This window comes from Mixophyes fleayi, chromosome 2 (assembly GCF_038048845.1).
Source record: "Mixophyes fleayi isolate aMixFle1 chromosome 2, aMixFle1.hap1, whole genome shotgun sequence".
NCBI classification, from domain to species: domain Eukaryota; kingdom Metazoa; phylum Chordata; class Amphibia; order Anura; family Limnodynastidae; genus Mixophyes; species Mixophyes fleayi.
The window spans coordinates 21,861,772-21,888,464 of NC_134403.1; the positions used below are offsets into that span (position 1 = coordinate 21,861,772).

At 41.4% G+C, this 26,693-nt stretch overlaps 1 protein-coding gene across 1 annotated transcript; it reads left to right on the top strand.

Moving 5' to 3' along the window:
* Positions 1–1,972: 1,972 nt before the first annotated feature.
* On the top strand, positions 1,973–25,642 carry DDIAS (DNA damage induced apoptosis suppressor). The gene is made up of 5 exons (XM_075198632.1): positions 1,973–2,041; positions 13,878–14,006; positions 15,563–15,718; positions 17,403–17,520; positions 21,247–25,642. Exons 2-5 carry the CDS (start codon positions 13,894–13,896, stop codon positions 23,557–23,559), a joined length of 2,700 nt encoding a protein of 899 aa, XP_075054733.1. The 5' UTR covers positions 1,973–2,041; positions 13,878–13,893; the 3' UTR covers positions 23,560–25,642.
* Positions 25,643–26,693: the final 1,051 nt, after the last annotated feature.

Here is a 26,693-nt window from a genome sequence, read left to right on the forward strand (position 1 = left end):
GAGTCAGCAGGGCCGGGCAGTATCACCCAGGGAAGACGGACGCACACCGGGTTCCAGCTTCAACGGTTGGGCCAATACTGGCGGCATGCCAGGTTTATTGGAGGGTGATTTATGCCAAGGGGCTGGTCTCAAGAGGACGTTGTTGCGGTGCCTACATGTTAGTAGGCAGAACACGCCCTATTTCTCCAGATGGAACTGGAAAAGGTGATAAATTTTATTAGCCTTGCACGCCGCTTGTCTGCCAAGTTTGGAAGTGTTTAATAAAGCTGTGACCAAAATAATTTTGCCAAATACTTGTCTCAGAGTCTTTCTTCATTAGCTCACTGCGTGGGACGCAGGTTAGTCGACCTATATCCCTTATGGAATAGGGGCATACACCAGTGCATGTTCCAGCCTAACAAATAGGCTCATTTGTTCATTAAAAATGTGCTCAGCCTCCTTCTTGTTCATAAATGAGCTTTGGATGTTTCTATAGGGAAATCGGATCTAAAATCCTACCTAAAATGTAAGTTTACTGAGTCCAGTACCGTCTACAGTTGGATCCCACCAGCAGTGTTTAATGGAGCCTTCCTCCAAACATCTCTGAAAACACAGTGAAATGTGCTGTATACTTTTGGACACCACTTCCTTACTAAACACCCCCAAGGAACATCCTCTTTTATCTGATCAGTGTGAACTACAAGCTGTCCAAAGCTCTTCTACAGAACTCTATTGAAGCGCTATAGGAGGACTTAGTCCTACAGCGGCGAGAGCCATGGTGAAAGTCGACTTTTGACTTCAGGCAACAGGCCGGTGCTCGTGGGTGCTATTTACTGTATGCGGATGACAGTTTTTATTGAGTAAATTTTATGTATTTAATGTTTTCAGATAAAAGTACCTAGTAAATTTCTCATGAAATTGCAGCGCAGCAATGGCAAAATTTAGCTGCCAATAGAGAGATATTTATAGCTGTTTTTACTTTTGTTTTTATTTGTAAATCACAAATTGAGCCACACCGCATGATGAGAATAACAGCTGAGCACATCACATTTAAACAAAACTCTGTTTCAACAACAGATTCATTCTCTGTATTCAAAAGAACGTATCTAAAGTCTTCAATACAAGAATCAATCTTGAGGCAAATAAAATGTATTTGAAATGTCGTATTGCAGTGCATTCCTTTCTGCACATGTGCATCTTGTTGACCTCCATGTGCATACATACTGAATTAATAGCGCTATTAATTAATAGCTGATGACGATAGGATACTGTAAGTGTGATATCTGTGCCAATGCTTTCAGCCGCTCTTTAGGATATTGCAGGCTGCGATAAGTCCCATCATATATGCCAAAGTAAAAAAAATAATCACCTCAAAGTCCAGTTTACACTCATGACAGTAAGGGGACATCTGGAATGTCATAATTACATTTATTTTCATACAGATAAAATTGCAAACTTTGAAGTTGGTGCAATATTTTTATTTTTGAACATTTTAATTTAATGTATGGTTACCAGATTTGTCCTTATCTCTCTGTCCCAAGAATATTATATTGATAGTGGCAGTCCTAAGGCTGCTCCCTAGTAAATGTAAGAAATCAGGACAAAATAAGCAAAGTTTATGGTCTGGTACAAGTGCCAGAAATTGCATAAATGCTACAAACCACAGAGTACCCAATTATGCTGTATATTCATTGTTTTACCATAAGCACTACATGTTAATCTCATGTATTACTCACTGATTACTTCAAAATATCTTTTTTTCATGCCTATAATTAATGTAAAGCGGCGGCCATTTTTTAGAAGCCCTAGCTGTAGGCTTCAACAACATGGACGAACCAATCATAAAAAAAAATACAACCGGTCTCTAGTTCACGCCTATGGATTGTAGGCTCGTCCAATGGCGGCTCAGATTACATTTGCTTCTCTAAGTCTTTGAAAGTAAGACGCGCTGCTATTGGTGATTCGACTTCGTTAGCTGAAACTAGAGCGGCAGCTCGGTGATAACGTCATCTTGGGCGCTCGATTTAAATCCTGGAGAGTACACAGTAGATACTTGTGTAAGGTGAGCGCTGTATATTATATTATGTATCCTGCGGTTGTTCTGTGGTTCCTCTTGTATAATTATCATACATACAGCAGGTAGCCTGTAGCTCCTTAGCTGTTGTGGGACTACATGTCTAAGCATGCCCTATATCTGGAAGGTGGCCCTGCTGGGATTTGTAGTTCCACATCAGCTGAAGACAGCACTGTCTTACCTCATTGGTCATTTAAGGGGACATTTATAAATATGGGGTCTACATATATTGTGTGACTAGTCTATTAAACCAATTGTGGCTTATTTCTGTCTCAGTTCCCCAGAATAAACTTACATTTTGTGTTTTTATTTTTTTTTAAAGTGGGCTCTGCCATGCATGAGGATATGTGTCATCTGCCGCTTTAACGAATACAAAATTTAGAAGCAGAATGCAAAAAAAAAGATGCATTACTGCTTTAGTGAGTGCAACAATTACATTGTCTTTTTTAATTTTATATGTAAATAAGGGGTGGCATTAACTTTTTGTTTATTTTACTGCTATAGAATGTTTATATTCATAAAATTGTTCACACCAGTTGTTGCTATGCCACCTTTTGATCCCATTATCCACACTTTTATTTTATTGTATTGTACTCAGTTGCTACGATGTTTACCATGTGGGATCTGTATCCTTTACCTTTCTATATCCTCCTCCCACTGTTGTCTGGTTTGTATTCTTTAATGGCCATGTAACATAAATAATTATAAAGCTGTATTACCAGTTGGGTAACAGATTTTTTACTAAGGGGCCCTTTCCCCGCAGCCGGTGCCCCATGGGCTATTAAATCAATTTAGCTAACCAACTTTAAATGGCAAATGAGGGAACGGGGAAATTGGGAAGAATGGCAGCTTGTCCTTGGGACTCCTGCCCATCACAGGATCTGTAAGCGTAATGGATGAGACTAGGGGGAAAAAGGCTGCATCGAGCAGAACCGTGGTTTGGTCAAATATTTTACTAGGTAGTAGTTAGTGCAGCTTTAAATAAATGTTTCCTTATGTGTACTTTACCTTTAAGAAATATTCTCACATAATTTACATGGGGCTTTTCCCAAACCAGGTAGTAGGCATGCTCCTGTCTATGTGGTAGGTAGACAGTTGTATTTGTACATAATTAATGTTGTGATGGGTTTTAATTGTTTTTCTGGAGTAAATTAAAGGAATCATGCTTTCCTTGAAAAGTTGTTCCTGGTTGGGTATGCGTTCTACTTTTATTCCTTCCCATTCAATCCCTTGCCCAAGTCTGTCGCTTCCAACAAAGTAACATTGCCCGCATCCGTCCCTTCCACTCTCAAGATGCCACCAAAACTATCATCCATGCTCTCATCATCTCCCGCCTCGACTACTGCAACCTCCTCCTTACTGGCCTCCCCTGCTCCCACCTCACCCCCTCCGCTCTATACTCAATGCGGCTGCGAGACTCATCTTCCTCTCACGCCGCTCCTCCTCCGCCTCCCCTCTCTGTCTCGCCTTACACTGGCTCCCCTTCCCCTACAGAATCCTTTTCAAACTCCTCACCACCACTTACAAGGCTCTCTCCAACTCTACTGCCCCTTATATCTCTAACCTCCTCTCCATTGACACTCCTGCCTGCTCCCTGCGCTCGGCCAATGACCGTCGCCTCTCCTCCACTCTGATCACCTCTTCCCACTCTAGAATCCAAGACTTCTCCCGCGCTGCCCCCCTTCACTGGAACGACCTCCCTCGCTCCATCCGTCTCTCACCCAATCTGTGCTCCTTCAAGCGGGCATTTAAAAGTTACCTGTTCCTTAAGGCCTACCAACCATCCACTTAACCTCTCACCTCTTCTGTTTCTCCCCTGGCCCCTTTTTCTCTCCCCTTTGCTTCACTGGCTCCCTTATGTACCTGATTCTGTTTACCCTCCCTTAGGATGTAAGCTCGAATGAGCAGGGCCCCTCTTCCCTCCATACCTGTTCTTCCGCTCCGTCTCTGCTGTATTTGCCTTCCTGGAGTTTCTGAAGTACTGGTACTTTGTGTTTATTGTTCTGTACTGTTTTACCCTGTATAGTCTACTGTTCATACGGTGTACGGCGCTGCGGAAACCTTGTGGCGCCTAACAAATAAACAATGATAATAATAATAATAATATTCATTATTGGTGTTTGTGATTTTATTTTACTACAACAGACAAAGCTTACACTGACATTACTCAATGAACATAGAGGAACCAACTTCTATTGGATTATTTTTTTCTTAGGCCATATATAACAGTGATTTCACACTCGCAGAATACAGACATTGTGACTTGAGACAGGCGCAAGTTGACAGACTGCTTCTAGCAATATATTTGACTAATAGATACCCTTTGAGGAAAGAGGCTGTTTACTAATTGTTGATTTACCTGTCTGATTATAAATACTGTGTTGGGTGACTAGGTGGATGATTCCTGCCCTTCTCTGGCTACACGTACATTTTGAGTTGTGACTGGTGCAAAGATTTTAGTCTTCCCTATGACGCCTGTTTTCACACCGTCCTTACCAGATTGCTGCAGTTGGGAATGATGTTGTGCAAATGTTTTCAATCTGGACATTTTGTGGTTCAATTTCTACCTATATTCAACAGAATACAAAGGTAAAATGTGTTTAGATTGATGATTGAACAATGTGTATTGTGCAGTCCCAACAAATGATTTATTATTTCAAATGATTTTGTATTTGTGCTCAAATTAAGGGTCTGGCTAACCACATATCTCCTGGGTATTGGTTAGATGGCCAGCATTGTATGCTATGAATGTTAGTAAGTGAAGGGTGGGTATAAATATTTATTTTGCAGTGGTGAAAGGGGCACTGCTTTTTTTTGTTGGTTTCTTAAAAAAAAAAAAGTGTAGAATCCTTCTCTCTTTCTCTCTCCCTGAACATGCAATCTCTAAATGCTGTGATCATCCTAGCCGGTGTGATGGAGGTAAGGAATGTAGTGTTAGTGGGATAAAGGTGGCTCTAAGGCTGGTTTACTAGTGTGCTTATAGGACACAGAATGTTATAATGTGTCCTGGATGAGTACAGGCAGGCATTAAAGTGTGTGCTGGAAGGTCACAGTGGTATAATAGTGTGCTGGAGGGCACAGCATGACATAAGTCTGGTGGAGAGCTCAGTGTGGTATAATAGTGTGCTGGAGGGCACAAAACGGATATATCATGCTGTTGGGCAGCACGGTGGCTCAGTGGTTAGCACTTCTGCCTAGCAACAGTGGTGTCATGAGTTCAATTCCCAACCATGGCCTTATCTGTGAGGAGTTTGTATGTTCTCCCCGTGTTTGCATGGGTTTCCTCCAGGTGCTCCGGTTTCCTCCCACACTCCAAAAACATACTGATAGGTTAATTGGCCGCTAACAAATTGACTCTAGTCTGTCTGTCTGTCTCTGTTCTGTGTGTGTGTGTTAGGGAATTTAGACTGTAAGCCCCAATGGGGCAGAGACTGATGTGAGTTCTCTGTACAGCGCTGCAGAATTAGTGGCGCTATATAAATAAATGGTAATAATAATATCATGTTTTATGGGGGCATAAGGCTGTTACATCGTGCTAGGCTGGTCAGCTGGACTTTATAGCTTATAATAGGCTGCTGTTCTTTTTAACCTTGATCTCCTATGCTGTGCAGTGGAAGTATCTTGTATATCCACACCTGCTAATCTACACAGCCCCACTCCCTAATTTCCCTAATTTTTTTTATATGTAACTCACACAAAATTATTTGCTTCTACATTTTGGAGAGATACTGCACATACAGGGTCTGGTTTACGTTCTCTCAGTGCCACCTAGTGGCCAATCAGTGTACTCTGCCTCTATTATACCCCTTTCACACCAAAATTCCGATACAGGATAATGAACACTGTAACAACCAGTATTGCAACTATTCACACTGCACTTTGATCCCGGGTCGCCACCTTTCACACTGGACCCGTGTGTGCCCCGCGTTTTCAAGTTCAGCCCCTCCAATCAGCTGCTTTTTACTGAAGCCGGGTTGATTAACCCAGGAACACCTTTCAGACAGCAGCGTTTTCAGCTCCAACAAGGGAATATTCCTGGTGGCCCCGTTCACACAGACCCACAACCAGGGTTATTCCTGGGCCCAATTCGAGCGAAAGGGGTATTACATTCACCAACACTGATACTTTTGATATGACCATCATCATTATAATTTTACTAATTAACCCGCCATATCTACAGTCATCAATAACCCCCTTGTCATAATTAAAGCACGGCCCAAGCAACTTCAGTCTAAATTACGGTGAACTTGCTGGACATGTCGGACTATTTTAGAGAGAGCCGGTACTGCTTTTTGTTATGCACCCTGAAGCCATCACTTATTTTAGAAGATGTTTGGACAGACAACACATCATCTTTTTACCTTCTGTGTTTAATACACCGCTGTCAGCAGGTCTAGATTTTTTGTGCGTAGAACCTGTCTCTGCGTCCCTTTGCTGGGTCCCACTACCCCGCAATGGCGCATCACCCCTGCCCATGCTGAACCACTCTCCTCTGAAGGGTCAGGGACATACTCGTCTCCAGGCTTCAGCCGGGGCCACCACTGGGCTGTGTCATGCTCAACTGTCCTCACTTTGCAGGAAAGTTGCAATATCTTTTAAAAAAAAAAAAATAGACTAAATTTTTTTTTTTATTAAATACTTTAAAAGTATTGATGATTGAAAATTCCTATACCTCAGGCTTTCCAATGCATTGTCTGGTGAGTCTTATTCCCAGTTACCCTTCGGCACATAGGGCAAATATCTATCGCCAGAGAAAGGGCATTTTGCCCTTCGATAAATAGACCCATAAGCCAGGTCTTTACAAACCTCAGGTGCAAGATCACCATGGTGGCCTCAGAGATCATTTTGTCTCTGACCCAAAAAAGATTCACTTGCACAGGATATCAGCTCTGTATATAAAAAACAATTAAGGACTATATATATATATATATATATATATATATATATATATATATATATGGCATAGGTACAACAGAATGAAGGCGCAATGGTGATGTTAACAGATATTACTGAACAAGGTGGGTAAATAATAAATAAGCATATGGATTCAGTACAAATCTCTGGGTTGGTATTCAACAAGATATACAATTCATCCAGTCTTAATCCAAATGTAAGACAGAGTAACCAGTCATATCAAAACATGAATGTGCAGGATTCCACTCTAAAAACAGGGTGGAATAGAAAAGTTCATGTGCAACTCGTACACACTTGCTAGGCTGCTGTATCACAGCTACAATTCATTGTCATCAGAGGACAGAAATGTGCAAAAGGTGTATAAAAATTCAGTTCATCAGATAATACAAATCAATAGATGAAGGCGTACCAGAGAGTAATATAAAACCAGCTTATCTGTATCGGGGTCTACAGGGGGGAATCCCAGCTCCGCCTAGTAGATCAGGAACGGACAAACAGGAACCACGAACGATATTTCTTAGATACGGCAGACGTTCCAAGTGTATACACTGCTCTCAGACTCCAATCAACCAGATAAATAGAGATAAAGGAGCTATATAGTGTAGTAATTTATGTATACCAGATAAATATAAAAAACCCAATAATTGGGAGCGTACCAGAAAATAGTGTAAAACTGGCTTATCTGTATCAGGGTCTCCAAGGGGGAATCTCAGCTCCGCCTAATAAGTCAGGAACGGACAATACGGCGACCGCAATAGACGATATTTCTTAACCACGGACCGACGTCTCAATGGAAGTACCGCTCTCAAACTCCATTCAGCCAGAATGTTAAAAATAAAGGAGCCATATAGTGTAGTAATTTATGTACAATGGATTTATTCAGCAAACATAAAAATGCAAACTCACATTCAGCAAGATAAATAAAAGCTTATCTGTACTCAGCAGTTAGTCAACTTTTACCAGTATGGATCCCTGGAAGGTTTCTGGTTATTACCGGCGATCTCCGCACAGAAGTATCAGGTATATAACATCAAAAATGGTCAGGGTGGAAGTATGACCTAACTAGCATATACAGAGATAGTAATGCCTCATCGCGTTTCGTCTGGGTAGACTTCATCAGGAGGAAAAGACATCTATTGCCTATGTTTAGGGCTTGTTTATATAGTTTAGGCGGTGGCCATTTTGCGCATGCGCAGTGCGCGACCTGTACCGCGCATGCGCAGTGCGCAGATGCTACTGCGCATGTGCAGAGCACTCGCGATCGCGCGAGTGCTAGGGGACTCATAGATAATTTTATGTTGTCAGAGAATGGGGGTCCCTGTCCCAGGACATTAGTAATTCTTGTCCTGGGCTGATTGTAGTGTAAAAGACAGGCTGGGGGAATCCGAGTGCGGCGGCCATCTTAGGTGAGGGCGCCTGTCATGGATTTGCCATGTATGAGGCCAATAGTGGCCATCTTAGATAAGGAATGCTACTGCGCATGTGCAGGGCACTCGCGATCACGCGAGTGTTGGGATACTCATGAATAATTTTTACGCTATCAAAGCATAGGGGTCATTGTCCCAGGACTTTAGTAATTCATGTCCTGGGCAGATTGTAGTGTATAAAGCAGGCTGGGGGAATCCGAGTGCGGCGGCCATCTTGGATGAGGGCACCTGACATGGATTTTCCATGTATGAGGCCAACAATGGCCATCTTAGACAAGGGAATGAGACATTATAATAATAGGCAATATGGGATATTGTGTGTTACATAGGGACATAAAAAAGAGATATAAAAGCCATATAAAACCGATGTGTTAGTCTAATAGTAAAATAACAGTAAATAAATACAATTTGCATAAGTTGTAAAATACAGTATGTAAAAACAGTAATATAAAATGGAATACGTATCATCATTAAGAGATACACTCTTAAAAGGCCTACGTAACAACACACTTACCAAAGATGAATATCAATACCTACTGGTCCAGAACCCTATTATACCGGTGTTCTATTTTTTACCAAAAATTCACAAAACATTGAATAAACCTCCCGGTAGACCCATAGTGGCTGGCATCGATTCCCTTACATCCCACATCTCCGAATATGTCAATATTTTTCTTAGCAAATACGTTACTAAGCTCGAATCTTACCTTAAGGACACAAGTAGTGTTCTAAATATCTTTGAGGATTTCTGCTGGAACCCTAAGTACGTCTGGCTCACCATTGATGTCCAATCACTATACACAGCTATTGAGCACGACAAGGGCATAAATGCCTGTAGAGAATTCCTAGATCCAGACCCAGATCTTTCTTTAGAACATAAAGATTTTTTGTGTGAATTAATGAGGTTCATCCTTACTCACAATTATTTCAAATTTCTAGAAACTTTCTACCTCCAGATATGCGGCACAGCTATGGGCACGATTTTTGCGCCAAGCTTCGCCAATCTACTTATGGGGAGCTGGGAACATGAATACATTTATAAGCCCAATCCCTTCTCCCACTGTATCAAAATTTACAAGAGATATATAGACGATATCCTCATGGTCTGGGAGGGCGACGATGAATCCATTAACTCATTCCTTGCCTACATTAGCAATAATAACTATAATCTTAAATTCACAGCTAATCGGAACACCACCAGCATTGAATACCTAGATTTAGTTCTCACAGGAATTAGCAATAGGGTTGAAATGAAGAATTTTGTTAAAACAGTGGATACCAATAGTTATCTCCACTACAAAAGCGGTCATGTAAAGAGATGGAAATCTAATATCCCATACTCTCAATTTTACAGGATAAAAAGAAACTGCAGCAATGAAGCTCAATGTAGGGAACAATTACATATGTATGCACAACGCTTCCAGGAAAGGGGCTACCCAGACAAACTCATCTCAGAAGCTTTAACAAAAATTGAAGGGGTTAAAAGAACTGACCTATTACAATATAAAACTAGGGACGATCAAAAGGAACGTATCCCCTTCATCACTAATTACAATTCCTGCGAGTACAGAATAAGGTCCACTATCTCCAAACATTGGGAGATCTTACGTATGGACCCAATTCTAGCCACTATCCTTCCAGCAAAACCTGACATTATCTACCGTAAGAATAGAAATTTGAAAGATGCTCTTGCCCCAAGTATGATACCAGACATTCATACCACCACCTCCAATACATTCCTAGCGGTTAAGGGTTTCAATAAGTGCAGTCACTGCAACATTTGCAAATTTGCAAGTCCAGATAAGAAAGTATTCTATAATTATGACAATAGCCAGAAGTTCAATATAAAAGAATTTATGAACTGCCAAACACCGTCAGTCATATATTTATTAGAATGCTCATGTGGTCTTAAATATGTAGGCAAAACGAAAAGATCACTGAAACTAAGAATTCAAGAACACGTTCGCAATATTAAAAATAAGGTTGAGTCACATTCCGTTTCCAGACATTTCAATAAGAGACACGGTTCTGATCCCAGTCATCTTACTTTTAAAGGGATAGAAAATGTCTGCTTAGGACGTAGAGGCGGAGATCTTCAGTCCAAACTATCGAAACGAGAAATGTTCTGGATCTTTCAACTGAATACCCTCACCCCCTCCGGCCTCAACGAGGGTTATGAAATTGCACCCTTTTTATAGCTATAATTCTACATCTTTAACACTTGTTTAAACTGTGGGCCGTTTATTGTTGATGGCCATTACTAAGGTTGTTCAGTATGGCCATAGACTTAGAGGTCTATTGGATGTACAAGACGCCCCCTAAAATTGTGTTTGTAGTGTGTTTGTTAACATTTTATATTACTGTTTTTACATACTGTATTTTACAACTTATGCAAATTGTATTTATTTACTGTTATTTTACTATTAGACTAACACATCGGTTTTATATGGCTTTTATATCTCTTTTTTTATGTCCCTATGTAACACACAATATCCCATATTGCCTATTATTATAATGTCTCATTCCCTTGTCTAAGATGGCCATTGTTGGCCTCATACATGGAAAATCCATGTCAGGTGCCCTCATCCAAGATGGCCGCCGCACTCGGATTCCCCCAGCCTGCTTTATACACTACAATCTGCCCAGGACATGAATTACTAAAGTCCTGGGACAATGACCCCTATGCTTTGATAGCGTAAAAATTATTCATGAGTATCCCAACACTCGCGTGATCGCGAGTGCCCTGCACATGCGCAGTAGCATTCCTTATCTAAGATGGCCACTATTGGCCTCATACATGGCAAATCCATGACAGGCGCCCTCACCTAAGATGGCCGCCGCACTCGGATTCCCCCAGCCTGTCTTTTACACTACAATCAGCCCAGGACAAGAATTACTAATGTCCTGGGACAGGGACCCCCATTCTCTGACAACATAAAATTATCTATGAGTCCCCTAGCACTCACGCGATCGCTAGTGCTCTGCACATGCGCAGTAGCATCTGCGCACTGCGCATGCGCGGTACAGGTCGCGCACTGCGCATGCGCAAAATGGCCACCGCCTAAACTATATAAACAAGCCCTAAACATAGGCAATAGATGTCTTTTCCTCCTGATGAAGTCTACCCAGACGAAACGCGTTGAGGCATTACTATCTCTGTATATGCTAGTTAGGTCATACTTCCACCCTGACCATTTTTGATGTTATATACCTGATACTTCTGTGCGGAGATCGCCGGTAATAACCAGATACCTTCCAGGGATCCATACTGGTAAAAGTTGACTAACTGCTGAGTACAGATAAGCTTTTATTTATCTTGCTGAATGTGAGTTTGCATTTTTATGTTTGCTGAATAAATCCATTGTACATAAATTACTACACTATATGGCTCCTTTATTTTTAACATTCTGGCTGAATGGAGTTTGAGAGCGGTACTTCCATTGAGACGTCGGTCCGTGGTTAAGAAATATCGTCTATTGCGGTCGCCGTATTGTCCGTTCCTGACTTATTAGGCGGAGCTGAGATTCCCCCTTGGAGACCCTGATACAGATAAGCCAGTTTTACACTATTTTCTGGTACGCTCCCAATTATTGGGTTTTTTATATTTATCTGGTATACATAAATTACTACACTATATAGCTCCTTTATCTCTATTTATCTGGTTGATTGGAGTCTGAGAGCAGTGTATACACTTGGAACGTCTGCCGTATCTAAGAAATATCGTTCGTGGTTCCTGTTTGTCCGTTCCTGATCTACTAGGCGGAGCTGGGATTCCCCCCTGTAGACCCCGATACAGATAAGCTGGTTTTATATTACTCTCTGGTACGCCTTCATCTATTGATTTGTATTATCTGATGAACTGAATTTTTATACACCTTTTGCACATTTCTGTCCTCTGATGACAATGAATTGTAGCTGTGATACAGCAGCCTAGCAAGTGTGTACGAGTTGCACATGAACTTTTCTATTCCACCCTGTTTTTAGAGTGGAATCCTGCACATTCATGTTTTGATATGACTGGTTACTCTGTCTTACATTTGGATTAAGACTGGATGAATTGTATATCTTGTTGAATACCAACCCAGAGATTTGTACTGAATCCATATGCTTATTTATTATTTACCCACCTTGTTCAGTAATATCTGTTAACATCACCATTGCGCCTTCATTCTGTTGTACCTATGCCATTCTATTTCGGCCTTACCAGCCAGTGTTTTGAAGGAAGGCTGCCTCCTTACATGGAAGAGGTGTATATGTGGGATTGAATTGATTTAGTTATTTATACAATACTGTGTTGAGCGCCAGTGTTTACATCTTGTCTGCTACATATATATATATATATATATATATATATATATATATATATATATATATATATATAATATATATATATATAAAATGTGTGGAATTTACTGACACATGTTATTGGCTACATACTACTAAGTCTATTAGAAAACACATCCATGTGCAGTTTAAAACCATTAGAAGCAAATATAACAATAAGACATCGATTTGTTAATTTGTAAGTTTGATAGTATTTAGCGCAGCGTTGAGTAAGGGGGAGGAGTCTGATGGAGGCGGTAATAGGAAAGGAAGGAGTTAGTGACTTAGAGAGATGGTGATAGGACAGGTGGTTAATGACGATGTCCAATGAAGGGTTTTATGATGGAGGATGGTTGGCGATGATGCAGAGAGGAGGGGTTAATGATGGCTGAGGGTGAAGGCTTTAATTATGACAATGGGGTTATTGATGACTGTGAATGGGAAGGGTTAGTTAATATGATTACAATGATGAAGGGGAGATGTTTTGGGTGGGCTGATGATGATGAGGGGACAGTATGGCAATAGGGGTATGTTGGCAGGGAGATTATGAGTAAAGGGGGCTGATGATGCTGCTGAAGAAGGGGTGTATGGCTTTTAGGAGTGGGGGGAGGGGGTAGAGGTTTGGATAGAAGGGTTAGAGAGGGGTTAGAATGTGGGTTGAAAGGGGGTGTAATGTTTGTAAATGGGGTGAGCTGTGTATAAAGAGGGTGGTGGCTTTGTGTAGGAGTCGCTGTGTAGATGCTATGTAACCATGTTTTCAAATTTGCCTGGCTCCTATGTATTTACTCTGTATTCTAAAATACTTATGGAGCCCCGCCTTACATACATTGTATACTGTGCTACAGTGAGGTTTTGGGAACACGCTAAGAGCGTTCTGTAAAAGCCGGGGCAAAGTACAAGATTTTGCTTTTATCCGATGGTGTTTTTCTAAGCCCCTTTGTACGAGCCCTAAAGTAGTGTATTTATTGGGGCCTTAGATCTAGGGATAACAGGCTGTGCTTAGGGGGTGACTTTGCACATACCACAAATTAGACTTGTGAAGGGGTCATCATCCCATCTCGTAGGAACCAAAGGCGTCAGACAAGTTTACTTAATTTGTTTTTTTTGCATAAAGTGTTTGTTTTCCTCTTCTAATGCTGAAGTCTCACTCACCTCTATAGAAACCATAGCGCCTGTATGAATGGAGAGAAGAGGCTTCTTGTTGGCACCGTTCTTTCTATCCAGAACCGCAGCTTTACCTATCCGGCTTGTCCGAACTGCTTCTCCCGGCTGATACACACACGCAGCAGGTAGGGAAACTTTTTTTCATCCATTCTTTTGTGTCATATCAAACAAGCCACTAGAGTGCGCATTTCCTATGCATGGAATCCACACACATTACACATCGCACTTGTCTGAAAATATAGATGATGATTTAAATTACTAATACCTAATTTGTTGGGCACGTCCATGTCTGATGTTGTCAGCTCTGTCTTCTGCATTGCAGTACCGCCCTTAAACCCACAGTATGCCCTTGTATCAGATTCTTACACAGATCAGCAGAAAGGCGTGCAAGCAGAACAAAAACACTGAACAGAATTAAGCAAAAGCGAACCAGCAGTTCTCAGATGTGGCATAAGTCAATAAAATGATGTATATTTCTGTACATCTCTCCCATATATTATATGTCTATCCCGAGAGCATTATCATCATTTATTTATATAGCGCCACCAATTCTTCAGTGCTGTACAGAGGATATTTGTCACTCACATCAGTCCCTGCGCCATTGGAGCTTACAGTCTAAATTCCGTAACACACAGACTAGGGCCAATTTGACAGCAGCCATTTAACTCTATGGAGATCTGCCTGCACTGCTGGCCGTGAGTGCTTACACACTGCAGAATTTGCCCGACATTGTTTATAGTGATTTTTAGTCCGTTTATAATGCAATATTGGACAGTCGTTTATCGTGTAATCGACCCGATAGTTGGGTGAAAAACCTGTAGTGTGTACCCAACCTAAGGTAACCAGACCCTGGTCGAACACACCTTTGAATTTTTGTTTTTTATTGAACATATATATTACACTAAGCACAGAATGATCTGCATTAAAATCATAGAGTAATTTGCAGCTAGATGGGAATGTAAGTCCACAAACTACATAAATGAGATAAAATAAATATACTTTTAATCAGTGAATAACATACTTGCCAACAATCCAGATTTAAAATGCAGGAGAAGGTTACATACACATGGTCGTTTTATTTGATGTAATAGATTGGAAAGAACAGAAGGGAGATGATCACACTGATATCGCTGATCTCTATGGAGAGATGGAATCAGTGTGAATGGACGCTCTGTAGAGATGACCCAGCAGGATGAGGAATATATAACGTGATCTGCTTTCTCCAGTCCCTTTCTGTTAACTCTGCACTGTCCCTCTCTATATAGAGCTCAGTAATCTGTATGCGAATCCCAGACAATAATCAGATACAACACAATGAGAGTTTTTCATCTAATACCATTTCCTGTTTACATTGTGATTGTATGGTGCAAAAATAAAGTCATTTTGTGGATTTCCTTGATATCCACTGATGAAGGTAGCTCAAAAATGCATCACATACAGTAAATGTAAAAATAGTTTTATGAAGGTAACCACCTTTAAACCTAAAACACAAATTGTCAATCCACTTTCCATTATATACACTTGTTTCGCGAGTGAGTGCAAGCTATTACCATCTGTTATCAGTCAGCTTAATCTCTGTGTTTCTTGTGACATTAATGGTTCCTCACTGTCTATCGGTCGAATTAGATTTACCCATTGAAGGAATTCTGAATAAATTCAGCTCATGTTCCACCATTACCAGGTATGAGTGTCACCGGTGTGGCAGCGCGTGTAAAGCCGCCACGCACCGATACAAACTGTGCGTGAAAGTGGCGGAAGACCGTAAGCTTCACATCATCACCGTGTTTGGACGATGTTTAGAAAAGGTTTTCGGAGCCAGCGCAGATTCCTTGCATAGGTAAGACGTTGCCTCTTCCAGGGACAAAGAGGGGGCTTGTTACATCATTGATCTTTTCAGAAGTTTTATATTCTTGTTCTTGTACTATCTGGAACTTTTATTGTTTTGATAGTTGCCGTGTTGAATAACAATATGTCGCATCTGATTACACGCTACGTCAGATGTACCTTCAAGACAATCAAAATGTAAATGAATGTACAACTGCCTCCAATCGGATGCATTGTACTGATTTGCAGAGATACCTATTACATTTTTCCCTGCAGATATTATTTTCTCTGAACCTTTTTTTTTATTTTTTATTAAGCGACTTATTTAAACAACAGCAACAAAAAATCCCATATTTAGAAACTAGCAGCATTTGATGCACCACTGACAATTGCTTTTTAAATGGAAAGCATCATGCGAATGTTGTCTAGTATGATAGGAAATGTGCTTTGCTATGTAAATTGTTAGAAAAAAAACAGTTTTGCCGACATCTGATTTAAGTATATGATCAGTTTATAGGAATTAATACCAGTAACATCACTTTTCATTTACAGGTTTGTACCTGATATGAAACAGCTTCTGATTTCAGCTGATTCTTGTTGCAATATTTGAGGCTTTGACATATAGAGCCCAAATTCTCTTCCCATATTGCTTGTGATATAAGGAAGACCTCATCCCAAACCATGTATCGAAGTGACGACTGTACCATGGGGAACTGGAATTAGCCTTCTTTAAAGTTTTTAGCATTTTTGTTGCACCATATGTGTTTCTTGTTTATAAAATGAATGAGACAACAGTCTGCTCACTGTTTGAACCTCTATAAGAGCCATAATTATCAGTACCAACAAAACCTCATTCCTGACTTGAACTGGAAGATGAATTTGTCCTGTAGCAAGTTCAAAGAATCTGTAGATTTTGGAACCAGCTTTCCTCACTATATTGTTTTGCCTAAATGTACCTGTTTTAATAAAATAAAATATTTCGGTACGCTTGTATAAGATTTTTCTTATTCTTCTCTTTAAATAATAAATGAGATGAGCAGGTTTCCAAAATATAATATTTCTATTTTTTTATTAAAAAGATATTATGCATAGATACAGCCATACTGGACGAAGCAGACACACGTCTAAGGTCTCAAATGCCAATTGACAATCTATATTTGATTAAGTCATTCTTTTATAGAAAATGTTACCACTCATTACTTTAAAACACACCTTCCCATCTTACATCACTGCTGGCACTCTAAGTCTCTGTCATTAAAGTGACATGTTCTTGGAGGGGCCTTTTGGAAGGGTCGTCTTGACCTTATTTGGAGCCAATATTTCTTTGGCCTTATCCGGCCACTGTGACATAATGGAAATTTACTAAAAACCTGTCTTGTTATTTTGCTCTATTATGTAATATGTTATTGTGTAAAATATAGAGTAAAGTTCAATACTTTTTCCTTCTTAAAAGTACAGGCACTAATCTTAGATTAGTTCTATATAATAGCAATATATAGTTTTTGTTAATTATTACTTCGACAGCTGCCAAAAGAAATTCCTATCTGAGCTGACAACACAATGACATTTAGTAGGTTGTACAAAGCAGTTTATGAAACGCGTGAGGTCACAGACAGGTATAATACACCGGGACACTTCACCCTTCTTACGTTCAGGTCTTTCACTTATAAATATTGATTGTTTGTGTTTCCTCCAAGGCTCTTGTTTGGTCCGGACCAACTTCCAGGCGATCTAGAAAGCGACAGATCTCGTGACTTATTATTCCAAGCAGCAGAACATTGTCTCGTTGGCAGAAGCTTCATTTTTTCTGTGAAGGTAAATTTATAAGAATCACTTTGGATCGAACGTTTATTTTGTATCTGGCAAGTTTTTTATGGCTATATCTGTAAAGGATGCACAGCAAGGGTAGTTACCCGACAACGTGCAAACCTGTAGCATCCAAAGTGGGAGTAACGCTGTTGATGGGTAAGGATGGCAAATGTCTGCTTGCTGTGGATCACTGTACGTTTCCACTGTATCAGTTAATACTGACATTGGGCCTGATTCATTAAGGTGCGCTAAAGGAACGTAATCTGCACTTTCTTTTATTAACATACTTAATTCGGGAACACGCATGTCCGTCTTCAACTAGAAGACAAACACAACACACTGCAGGATACGTATAATACGTATGTGTAATATAAAGTACGAGAAGAACGTACAGGAAAAAAAAATCAATTATTGTCACCTGTTAACAATATAGTCATTAATGACAAAACATTTAAAAAAAAAATTCAGATTTTATTTTTCCATGAAATACAATCATCAGGATGTTAATATCTACTGTACATAAAAGTGCTCTTTGCTCTTGATTGCACATACATGTTCTAGCTGCATACACAGCCGTCATCTATAGTAATCATCACTTACACCTGACCTGTAGCTGGTGCCAGTGATACGACAGAAAATCACGTACCTAAGAGATGCCCAAAGGATCTGATGTTCCTGTGTGCTTGGCACGTCCTTACTGTACATTGACTAATTGCATCAATTGCGTTCTTTGACGTATGTTTCGGTTTTACACATTTGCAGAGGGAAAAAAAATGCAAAATACGCAACATAAATGGACTCGTGTTCCTTAATGAATCAGGCTCGTTTCATTTTATTTTACTGATCATGTGGACTCTTGTTTATGCAGGTTTAATTTGCTTTGTCTTTAAATTTGTAACTGGTGTGTGGTTTGTGTCACTTGTATGTGATAATTCTGCTGTTTAATAAGAAAGCGGCCTCATCAGAGGTAGATGTTTGCACAGAGACTGACTAGGAGGGGGAGCTAACATTACTCAAAGTTGAAAATCAGCACTAAAACCGTAACAGCCAATCAGACGGATGCTCTCATTGCCTAACTTGGACTAGACCAATAAAAACTAATTGTTGATAGGTTGATCTGAATTTAGGGCAGACCTGCAGTTGTGGGCAATGTTAGTTGCCACCTTACTATGATGTTTTATGAAACAATAACCATATTGACGTTACACTACTAGCTGTGTGCCAGGACAATCTCTGCTCTACTATGTATATATTATAGTCCTACCAATAATATATCTCAGCAGGTAATGAACTGTCTTGTTTAATGATTTTGCTGTTGAGCAACTTCCCAGGTCATTATATATTCCGGAACCGCTCCCTCAATCCCAGAGGTCTTTATCCTGCACAGTGATGTCTTCGAACCTGATAGTAACAGTATAAATAACACAAGCAGAATAGTTACATAAAATGACCATTTCATATAGCTTATACTGAACATAAGAAACAAGAATTTAAGGCAGTGGTTCCCAAAGTTTTGCAGTTTGCGGCACCCGTGGAGTCTCCATAATTTTTTTCAAGGCACCCCTCCAAAATAATTACCGAGCAGTCCCCTTTTATAAGCAGTAGGGTCAAAAAAACATAATAAGTATTTAGGTCAGGACAGAAATACTTATTTAGTTGTAAGCAAAAATAATACACATAAACCCAAAGGGAAATAATATTTTTATATATTTTTTGAATTATATTTCTGTCAAAGAATAATTTACAGCTAACTCATACTGTGCCCCCCCCTTCCTCTCCACACACTCTGTGCCCCACCTGCATCCACTCATTCTCTGTGCCACACCTGCATCCACTCATTCTCTGTGCCCCCCCTGCATCCACTCATTCTCTGTGCCCCCACCTGCGTCCACTCACTCTCTGTGCCCCACCTGCGTCCACTCACTCTCTGTGCCCCACCTGCGTCCACTCACTCTCTGTGCCCCCCCTGCGTCCACTCACTCTCTGTGCCCCCCCTGCGTCCACTCACTCTCTGTGCCCCCCCTGCGTCCACTCGTTCTCTGTGCCCCCCCTGCGTCCACTCGTTCTCTGTGCCCCCCCTGCGTCCACTCGTTCTCTGTGCCCCCTCTGCGTCCACTCGTTCTCTGTGCCCCCTCTGCATCCACTCGTTCTCTGTGCCCCCTCTGCATCCACTCGTTCTCTGTGCCCCCTCTGCATCCACTCGTTCTCTGTGCCCCCTCTGCATCCACTCGTTCTCTGTGCCCCCTCTGCATCCACTCGTTCTCTGTGCCCCCTCTGCATCCACTCGTTCTCTGTGCCCCCTCTGCATCCACTCGTTCTCTGTGCCCCCTCTGCATCCACTCGTTCTCTGTGCCCCCTCTGCATCCACTCGTTCTCTGTGCCCCCTCTGCATCCACTCGTTCTCTGTGCCCCCTCTGCATCCACTCGTTCTCTGTGCCCCCTCTGCATCCACTCGTTCTCTGTGCCCCCTCTGCATCCACTCGTTCTCTGTGCCCCCTCTGCATCCACTCGTTCTCTGTGCCCCCTCTGCATCCACTCGTTCTCTGTGCCCCCTCTGCATCCACTCGTTCTCTGTGCCCCCTCTGCATCCACTCGTTCTCTGTGCCCCCCCACCTGCATCCACTCGTTCTCTGTGCCCCCCCACCTGCATCCACTCGTTCTCTGTGCACCCCCTGCATCCACTCGTTCTCTGTGCACCCCACTGCATCCACTCGTTCTCTGTGCACCCCCTGCATCCACTCGTTCTCTGTGCCCCCCCTGCATCCACTCGTTCTCTGTGCACCCCCTGCATCCACTCGTTCTCTGTGCCCCCCCACCTGCATCCACACATTCTCTGTGCCCCCCCCTGCATCCACTCATTCTCTGTGCCCCCCCCTGCATCCACTCATTCTCTGTGCCCCCCCCTGCATCCACTCATTCTCTGTGCCCCCCCCTGCGTCCACTCACTCTCTGTGCCCCCCCCCCCCGCATCCACTCATTCTCTGTGCCCCCCCCTGCGTCCACTCACTCTCTGTGCCCCCCCTGCGTCCACTCACTCTCTGTGCCTCCCCTGCGTCCGGCCATGGCCAGGAAGAGAGAAAAAACAAAACAAAAAAAACTTACCAATCCAGCGGTGCCTGGGACCCAGGATGATGGGTCCCGGGCGCCGCCGGATTGGTATTTTTTGTTTGTTTTTTCCCTCTTCCTGTCCACGGCACCCCTGGGAGCCGCGCTGCACAGTTTGGGAACCTAGGATTTAAGGTATAAACACTAATTTTACTGTAGAACATTCATAATCTATTCACTGATAATATATTCTAAAAATAATGAAGGTTTAAGTTTTAATAGCCAGTGTCACGTGTTTCCAAAGAAAATATATTCTTCTCTAATAATAGATCTAGTAATCTAAATGCTATATAATTATTTATCTATATACAGGCCGGGATTTGGAGAAATTCCGCAGAGACCAAATCCTCAGGCAGCAGAGGTGGAGAAGTGGCAATCATCTCCATCATTGTTTTATATGTGATATACAATACTTCATAGTTTATTATATTTAAACATGGTCTGGAATAAGGCCGACTCCCCCACCCCTGTTTGTTTTATTTAGACAGGAAACAACGGAAGTTAGAACCATGTAGGAGGGGGGTGAGTAATGGGATGCTCAGAGAAATAGGAAGTCCAGACGTATACTTTTATTGTAATATGTTGGATTAAACAAACACATTAAGTTTGTGTTTTGTGTTTTTACAGATTCCCGGGGATCTGGGCCGAAATAATTCCCTTTCTCTGTCTGACTCCCACCGCAGCATTGTTGCATGCCAGATTATTCTCCCAAACGATGAACCAATTGGCTGTACAATTCTAAACCGCTTCCGTCGGCTGGTGGAATCCGAATTGAGCAACAGTTTGACAAAGTCCAGGGCTGACATCTCTACAGATACCACACCCAGAGATTCCAGCTTCTTGGGGATTTCTGATCTCAGCTACAGCCTTCACCAGAGCTGGAACCAGTTTGGGGATTACTGGCAACAGTCTCTGGGCTTATCACCCTCCCCCTTGGTGAGCACATCTTCAGTATCCGCATGTTGTGATTGCAGACAGTGTCGGTGTAATAGACCAGAGTGTCTATCACACCAGGAGGATAAATTGTTTGTGCAGAGAAAAATAAATCCATCAGACGTTAAAGACATACTCACTACCAATCCCCGCAGCATCCTGAGTACCAGTACTCCAAGAGCTCAATATTCCTCAGTAAATGTCCCCAAAACACAAAATAATAATATGTGTTACTGCAGTCCTCAGACTTCGCCACATTCTCACAGTCCATGTTTCAAATCCAAAATGGATTCTGGGCAAGAAAGTTACTTGCAAAACACTGGTAACTCAGGAAGTTGTAGAAGCCAAAGCGATTCAGCGTGCGCGGAGCAGTCTCTCTCCCGAAATGTGAAGCCAGCTGTAACCCATCAAGGAGAGGATAAAACTTGGGAGGAATTCCCATTCTCAGAAAGCCTGAGCAAGATTATAGCAGAAATCGAGGACAGCGAAGGAGCCAGATCTGACCTCACTGTTACAGAGAACGAATTGCATTTGGAAGGGGTAACGGAGGGGTCTCATGAAAAACATTGCAGAGAGCAGCCTGACTTTATTACCACACCAGATGCTTTATTTCTACTGTCAAAATCAGGGAGGGGAACAGTACTAGAAAACACAACGCGATACAGTTTGGACAGGGGCAGCGGTGACGAATCCAATACACTGGTATTAAACCATTCCTGTGAAATTAGCAATACTGACGACACCGGTTCACCTTCTGAACAGACCATTTCTCTATCCGGTAATCTCCAAGGATCATTGGAGAAAAACCGTGTACTTGATTTTATATCAAGGGACTCTGTAGCGAGTCTGCTAGCTACCCAGAATCCTTCGGTCGCCCTGCAACATGCGGCATGTTCACCTCGGAACGAAACTGTGGTTTATAATTGCACAGGAGACAAAGAAAACTTGGAAACGTCTAATGTTTCTTGCCGTTTTATAAACAACATAAATAAGTTTGTCATTTCTTTAGGAAAAGGCAGCTTTTCTGACCTAAAAGAAAAGGTAGGAGTAGAAAATGGGATAAAAAGTACCTTGAGTAGTAGCGATGAAATGTGCATTGAGCAGGATAAGGAAGTCTTCAACGCTTCATACGATCTCTTTGACACCAGCAATAATATGGAGGGAACCTTGGCTGTGATTCCACAGTCAAAATACACAGGGTCGCTGAAAAAGAGAGGACAAGGAGTTAATAAACATTGCCTCAAAAATACTTTAAGTGACTCTCCTTGTACAGAAGTTTTTCCTTATTGTCGTAGAAATTCCCTCTCAAATGCTAAGTATTTGCTGGAGAATTATGAATTTGCAGATACAATGGACACACAAGATTGTGACTTTCTCCCGTATTTACAGTCCACCCCGGTTCTAAGAAGACTTTCAGCAGCCAGCTGGTTTGGCAGTGACAGGCAGCTCTTTAATCCTACCTCCAATGCCAAATCATCCATCTTTTCCGTAAGGAGAAAATCAAATAGTTCAGTTACGAATTTTCTATTAAGGAAAATTAGGCCATCTTTGTCGCAGCATAAATCCACCTTGTTTCGTGCCATCGCCAATAACTTTCCCCTTCTCTGCTCGCCAGTCTCCTCTTCATTTTCAAATTCTGAGGGTTCAAAATCGAGGACCCCACTGCAGAGAAACGCAAAGTTTGTCTGTAAATCCATCAGCAGAAAGAGGATCTTGGATAATATAGAGAATTGTGGTGTCCAAGGCTGCAATAACGGGTCTAACAAAGACATGGGATGTGCTGTAAGGAAATCGGACTGTACGAATGTCAGAGATGAAATGGACAAATGTGACACTAATCACCTGTATGACGTTGTCAATATGTCCCCTGTGATCTGTTCATTGCAGCAATCTGAATGTCACTATTCCACACGAGACCAACTTCCGGGCGGCTGGTCCCCTGAACTCTTTTCTGAAAAGTCGAATATTTGTCAGCGAAGTGACGATCTTCAAAGGCGTTTGTTTTAACTGGCAAATATGTCAATAAAGAATATTTACGATCTGCAAAAACTGCGGCAAGCACAGTTTTTTTTTATTAACAAAAGTACGTCTAATAGAACACGCCCACTTCCTGGTCTCTGGAAAGACACCCGTAAAACACAGAAAGACTTCCTAAATGCACTCCGTTTAAACCCATGCATTCCCTTGTAGGGGAATAGTTATTCACTGTCTACGGAGAGCTTTTAGTCTTTGTGATAAAGGTCTTTACCCCAGAATAAGTGATCTCATTAAAGAAGATCCCACCCAAAACTTAAAATGTCATTTTGGTTATATTAATCATCATTAGTTATATAGCGCCACCAATTCTGCAGCACTGTACGGAGAATATTTGTCACTCACATCAGTCCCTGCCCCATTGGAGCTTACAGTCTAAATTCCCTAATATACACACAGACATATAGACTAGGGTCAATTTTGATAGCAGCCAATTTGGAGTGTGGGAGGAAACCGAAGCACCCGGAGGAAACCCACGCAAACACGGGGAGAACATACAAGCTCCACACAGATAAGTCCTTGGCCGGGCATCGAACTCACGACCCCAGCGCTACGAGGCAGAAGTGCTAACCACTAAGCGTACAGTTCTTGTAGTCAGGTGTCATGTTATTGGGAACTGTACAGGGGAAGGGTTATTGAAAACACTGCTTGCTTTCGGGGGCAGCCTAGCCCCTAGGAATATAGAAGCATCGTGGTCCTGCAGAATCAGAAGAACTGAAATGAATGCAGGGCTGCATAAAAATGTCCACACAATGTAGAAGATAAAGGTGATTAACATGTTAGACGATAATACGGCAACATATACTACAGAGGAGGAGGAACAGTCGTAACAAAGTCACCAAATTAAAAGGTGTGCCCAGTAAAAAATACACTTAAATTCAATCCTCCCCCACTAGCAAAACTATGGCGGTCCAGTGCCAAGGGGGAGTCTCTGGTTTTGGTCCCTCACAGTTCTGCTTGTTGGGTCGAAGGAAAGATTGACTAAAGAAATACTTTTGACTGGACATGTCCTTGAAAGTAGTAGCCTCTTCCTGGTGAAAAACTTTTCTGTGCGGAACTTTCTAAGGTCCTTCGTATAGATTGGGGATGTACCGAGTCACGTACTGAATCCACATCCTAATGTAAACATGCAAAGGATTATAAAAATGGTGATGGAAGATATTAAAAGTAGTCGGGGGTAAAGAATAAAGATGTTCGTTAGAAGATTTTACTTACAATTCTACTGTCTACAGTTTTTCTGCTAGTTAATTAACAGATGCACTAATTATTTGCATTGTGAAACCTGGATGTCTGAGGAAGTCCTTTGTCCTCCTCCCCCGCCCCCCCCCTTCCCCCCTGTAATTATTGTCAATAGTCATTTTCCAGCTCTCGTCTGGTGTCATCGCTGTGACTGATCCTCTTTAGGACTGGACTGCAAGTAAGGCTGGGTACACACTACAAAAAACTTCTCCCGATGCGACAGTTAACGATTTTACCAATGACTGAAAAATAAAAATGTCTTGATTCAAAGTCTTGAATGGCCCATTCAGAGCTCAGATCTCAGTCCCATCGAAATCCCTCCAATTTGATTGACCTAGAGATTTTTTTGCAGGGAGGCGAAGGCTAAAACTTCAAAGTCCAAGGGGTAAATTTATCAAGCTGCGGGTTTGGCAAAGTGGAGATGTTGCCTAGAGCAACCAATCAGATTCTAGCTGTCATTTTGTTGAATACCAAATAAATGAGAACTAGAACCTGATTGGTTGCTATAGGCAACATCTCCACGTTTTCAAACCCGCAGCTTGATAAATTTACCCCTAGGTCTACAAAGTTGATAGATTTATTTAAAAAAAAAAAAAAAAGACCCTGTTATAATAAAAGCAAAAGGCGTTCCCACAAAGTACTAGCTTATGGGATGTGAACACTTATGCAACTGGGGGTTTGTCTGTTTTTTTTTTTCCACTTAAATTTCATATAAATTATATATTTGTTTTCACTTGTATTTTGTTGGTTACAAGGTGACATTAAAGGTGGGAAATGGTGATTTATCTTGTTTCTGGCTTTTCATCACAAACGCCTGCAATTTCTATAAGGGTGTGAAGACTTATCATATCCACTGTAGCTTATAGGTTTGTCTGACTAGTTCCTGAATTTAAAATCTATCATTTTGCCCACTTTTTAATTATATGTCAATTATATTTAATCTTGCACATGGCATTTTAAGTAGTAATTTTAGCAACTTTCAACACATTCTAATTAACATAGAGCCTTTTAAAATGGCTTTTGCTTTAATCATCAAATTATTAACAGTTTACACGATAAGTTAAGACACTGAAGGGTAAATATATCAGACCTTAAAAAAAAAAAAAAAAAAAAAAAAAAAAAAGTTGTTGCCCATAGCAACCAGATTCTAGCTATCATTCTCTATAATGTACTAGATAAATGATAGCTAGAATCTGGTTGCTACGGGCAACACCTACACTTTTTCTTTTTAGAATGTTTGGTACATTTACTCCTTAATATTGAATGACAGGTCCGGAATCTCTGGCTTGTGTTCTATTCTAAATGCTGCACCAACTTGTATAACTATTTTTTTTTTTTTTTCCTATAATGTTCATAGCCGAACGTAATGTCTGTTATTTGTTTGTGCATTGTCTTCTCCAGCCTCGAAAGCAGTTTTGTATTTGTGAGTCTAGCAGATTATACGCATGTAAAGAAATGTCTGTCTTTATAGTGGGGACCGCATACAGACATAAAAGCAGCGGTAACAATGCACAAATTGCTGTTCAAACAGACGCCACCGTCTGCATGTTTAGATCTGACTGTTTCTTCAGCTTCAGAGTAAGAAGGAATGTGAGTCGTCGTTTTGTATGATCCAACCGTTCAGTTAATAAGGAGCTTGGAGAGACGCAAAATAGTTGTTGTTCCAGCAACAAATTCCAGCGCAGCTCCAGCAAGGTGGGCGTCTTGGCAGGAGGGGTTGTGCTCTTGAATTCCAGGGGTCCTTAGCATAGGATTCCCCCCCAACTAGAGAGCAGGGCTGCTCTAACATTAATTTGGGATGAGCCATCTTCTGAAAGAACAATTGTGACAAAATAATGCTGGTAATGTTTTTAGACAAAACTCTGCTT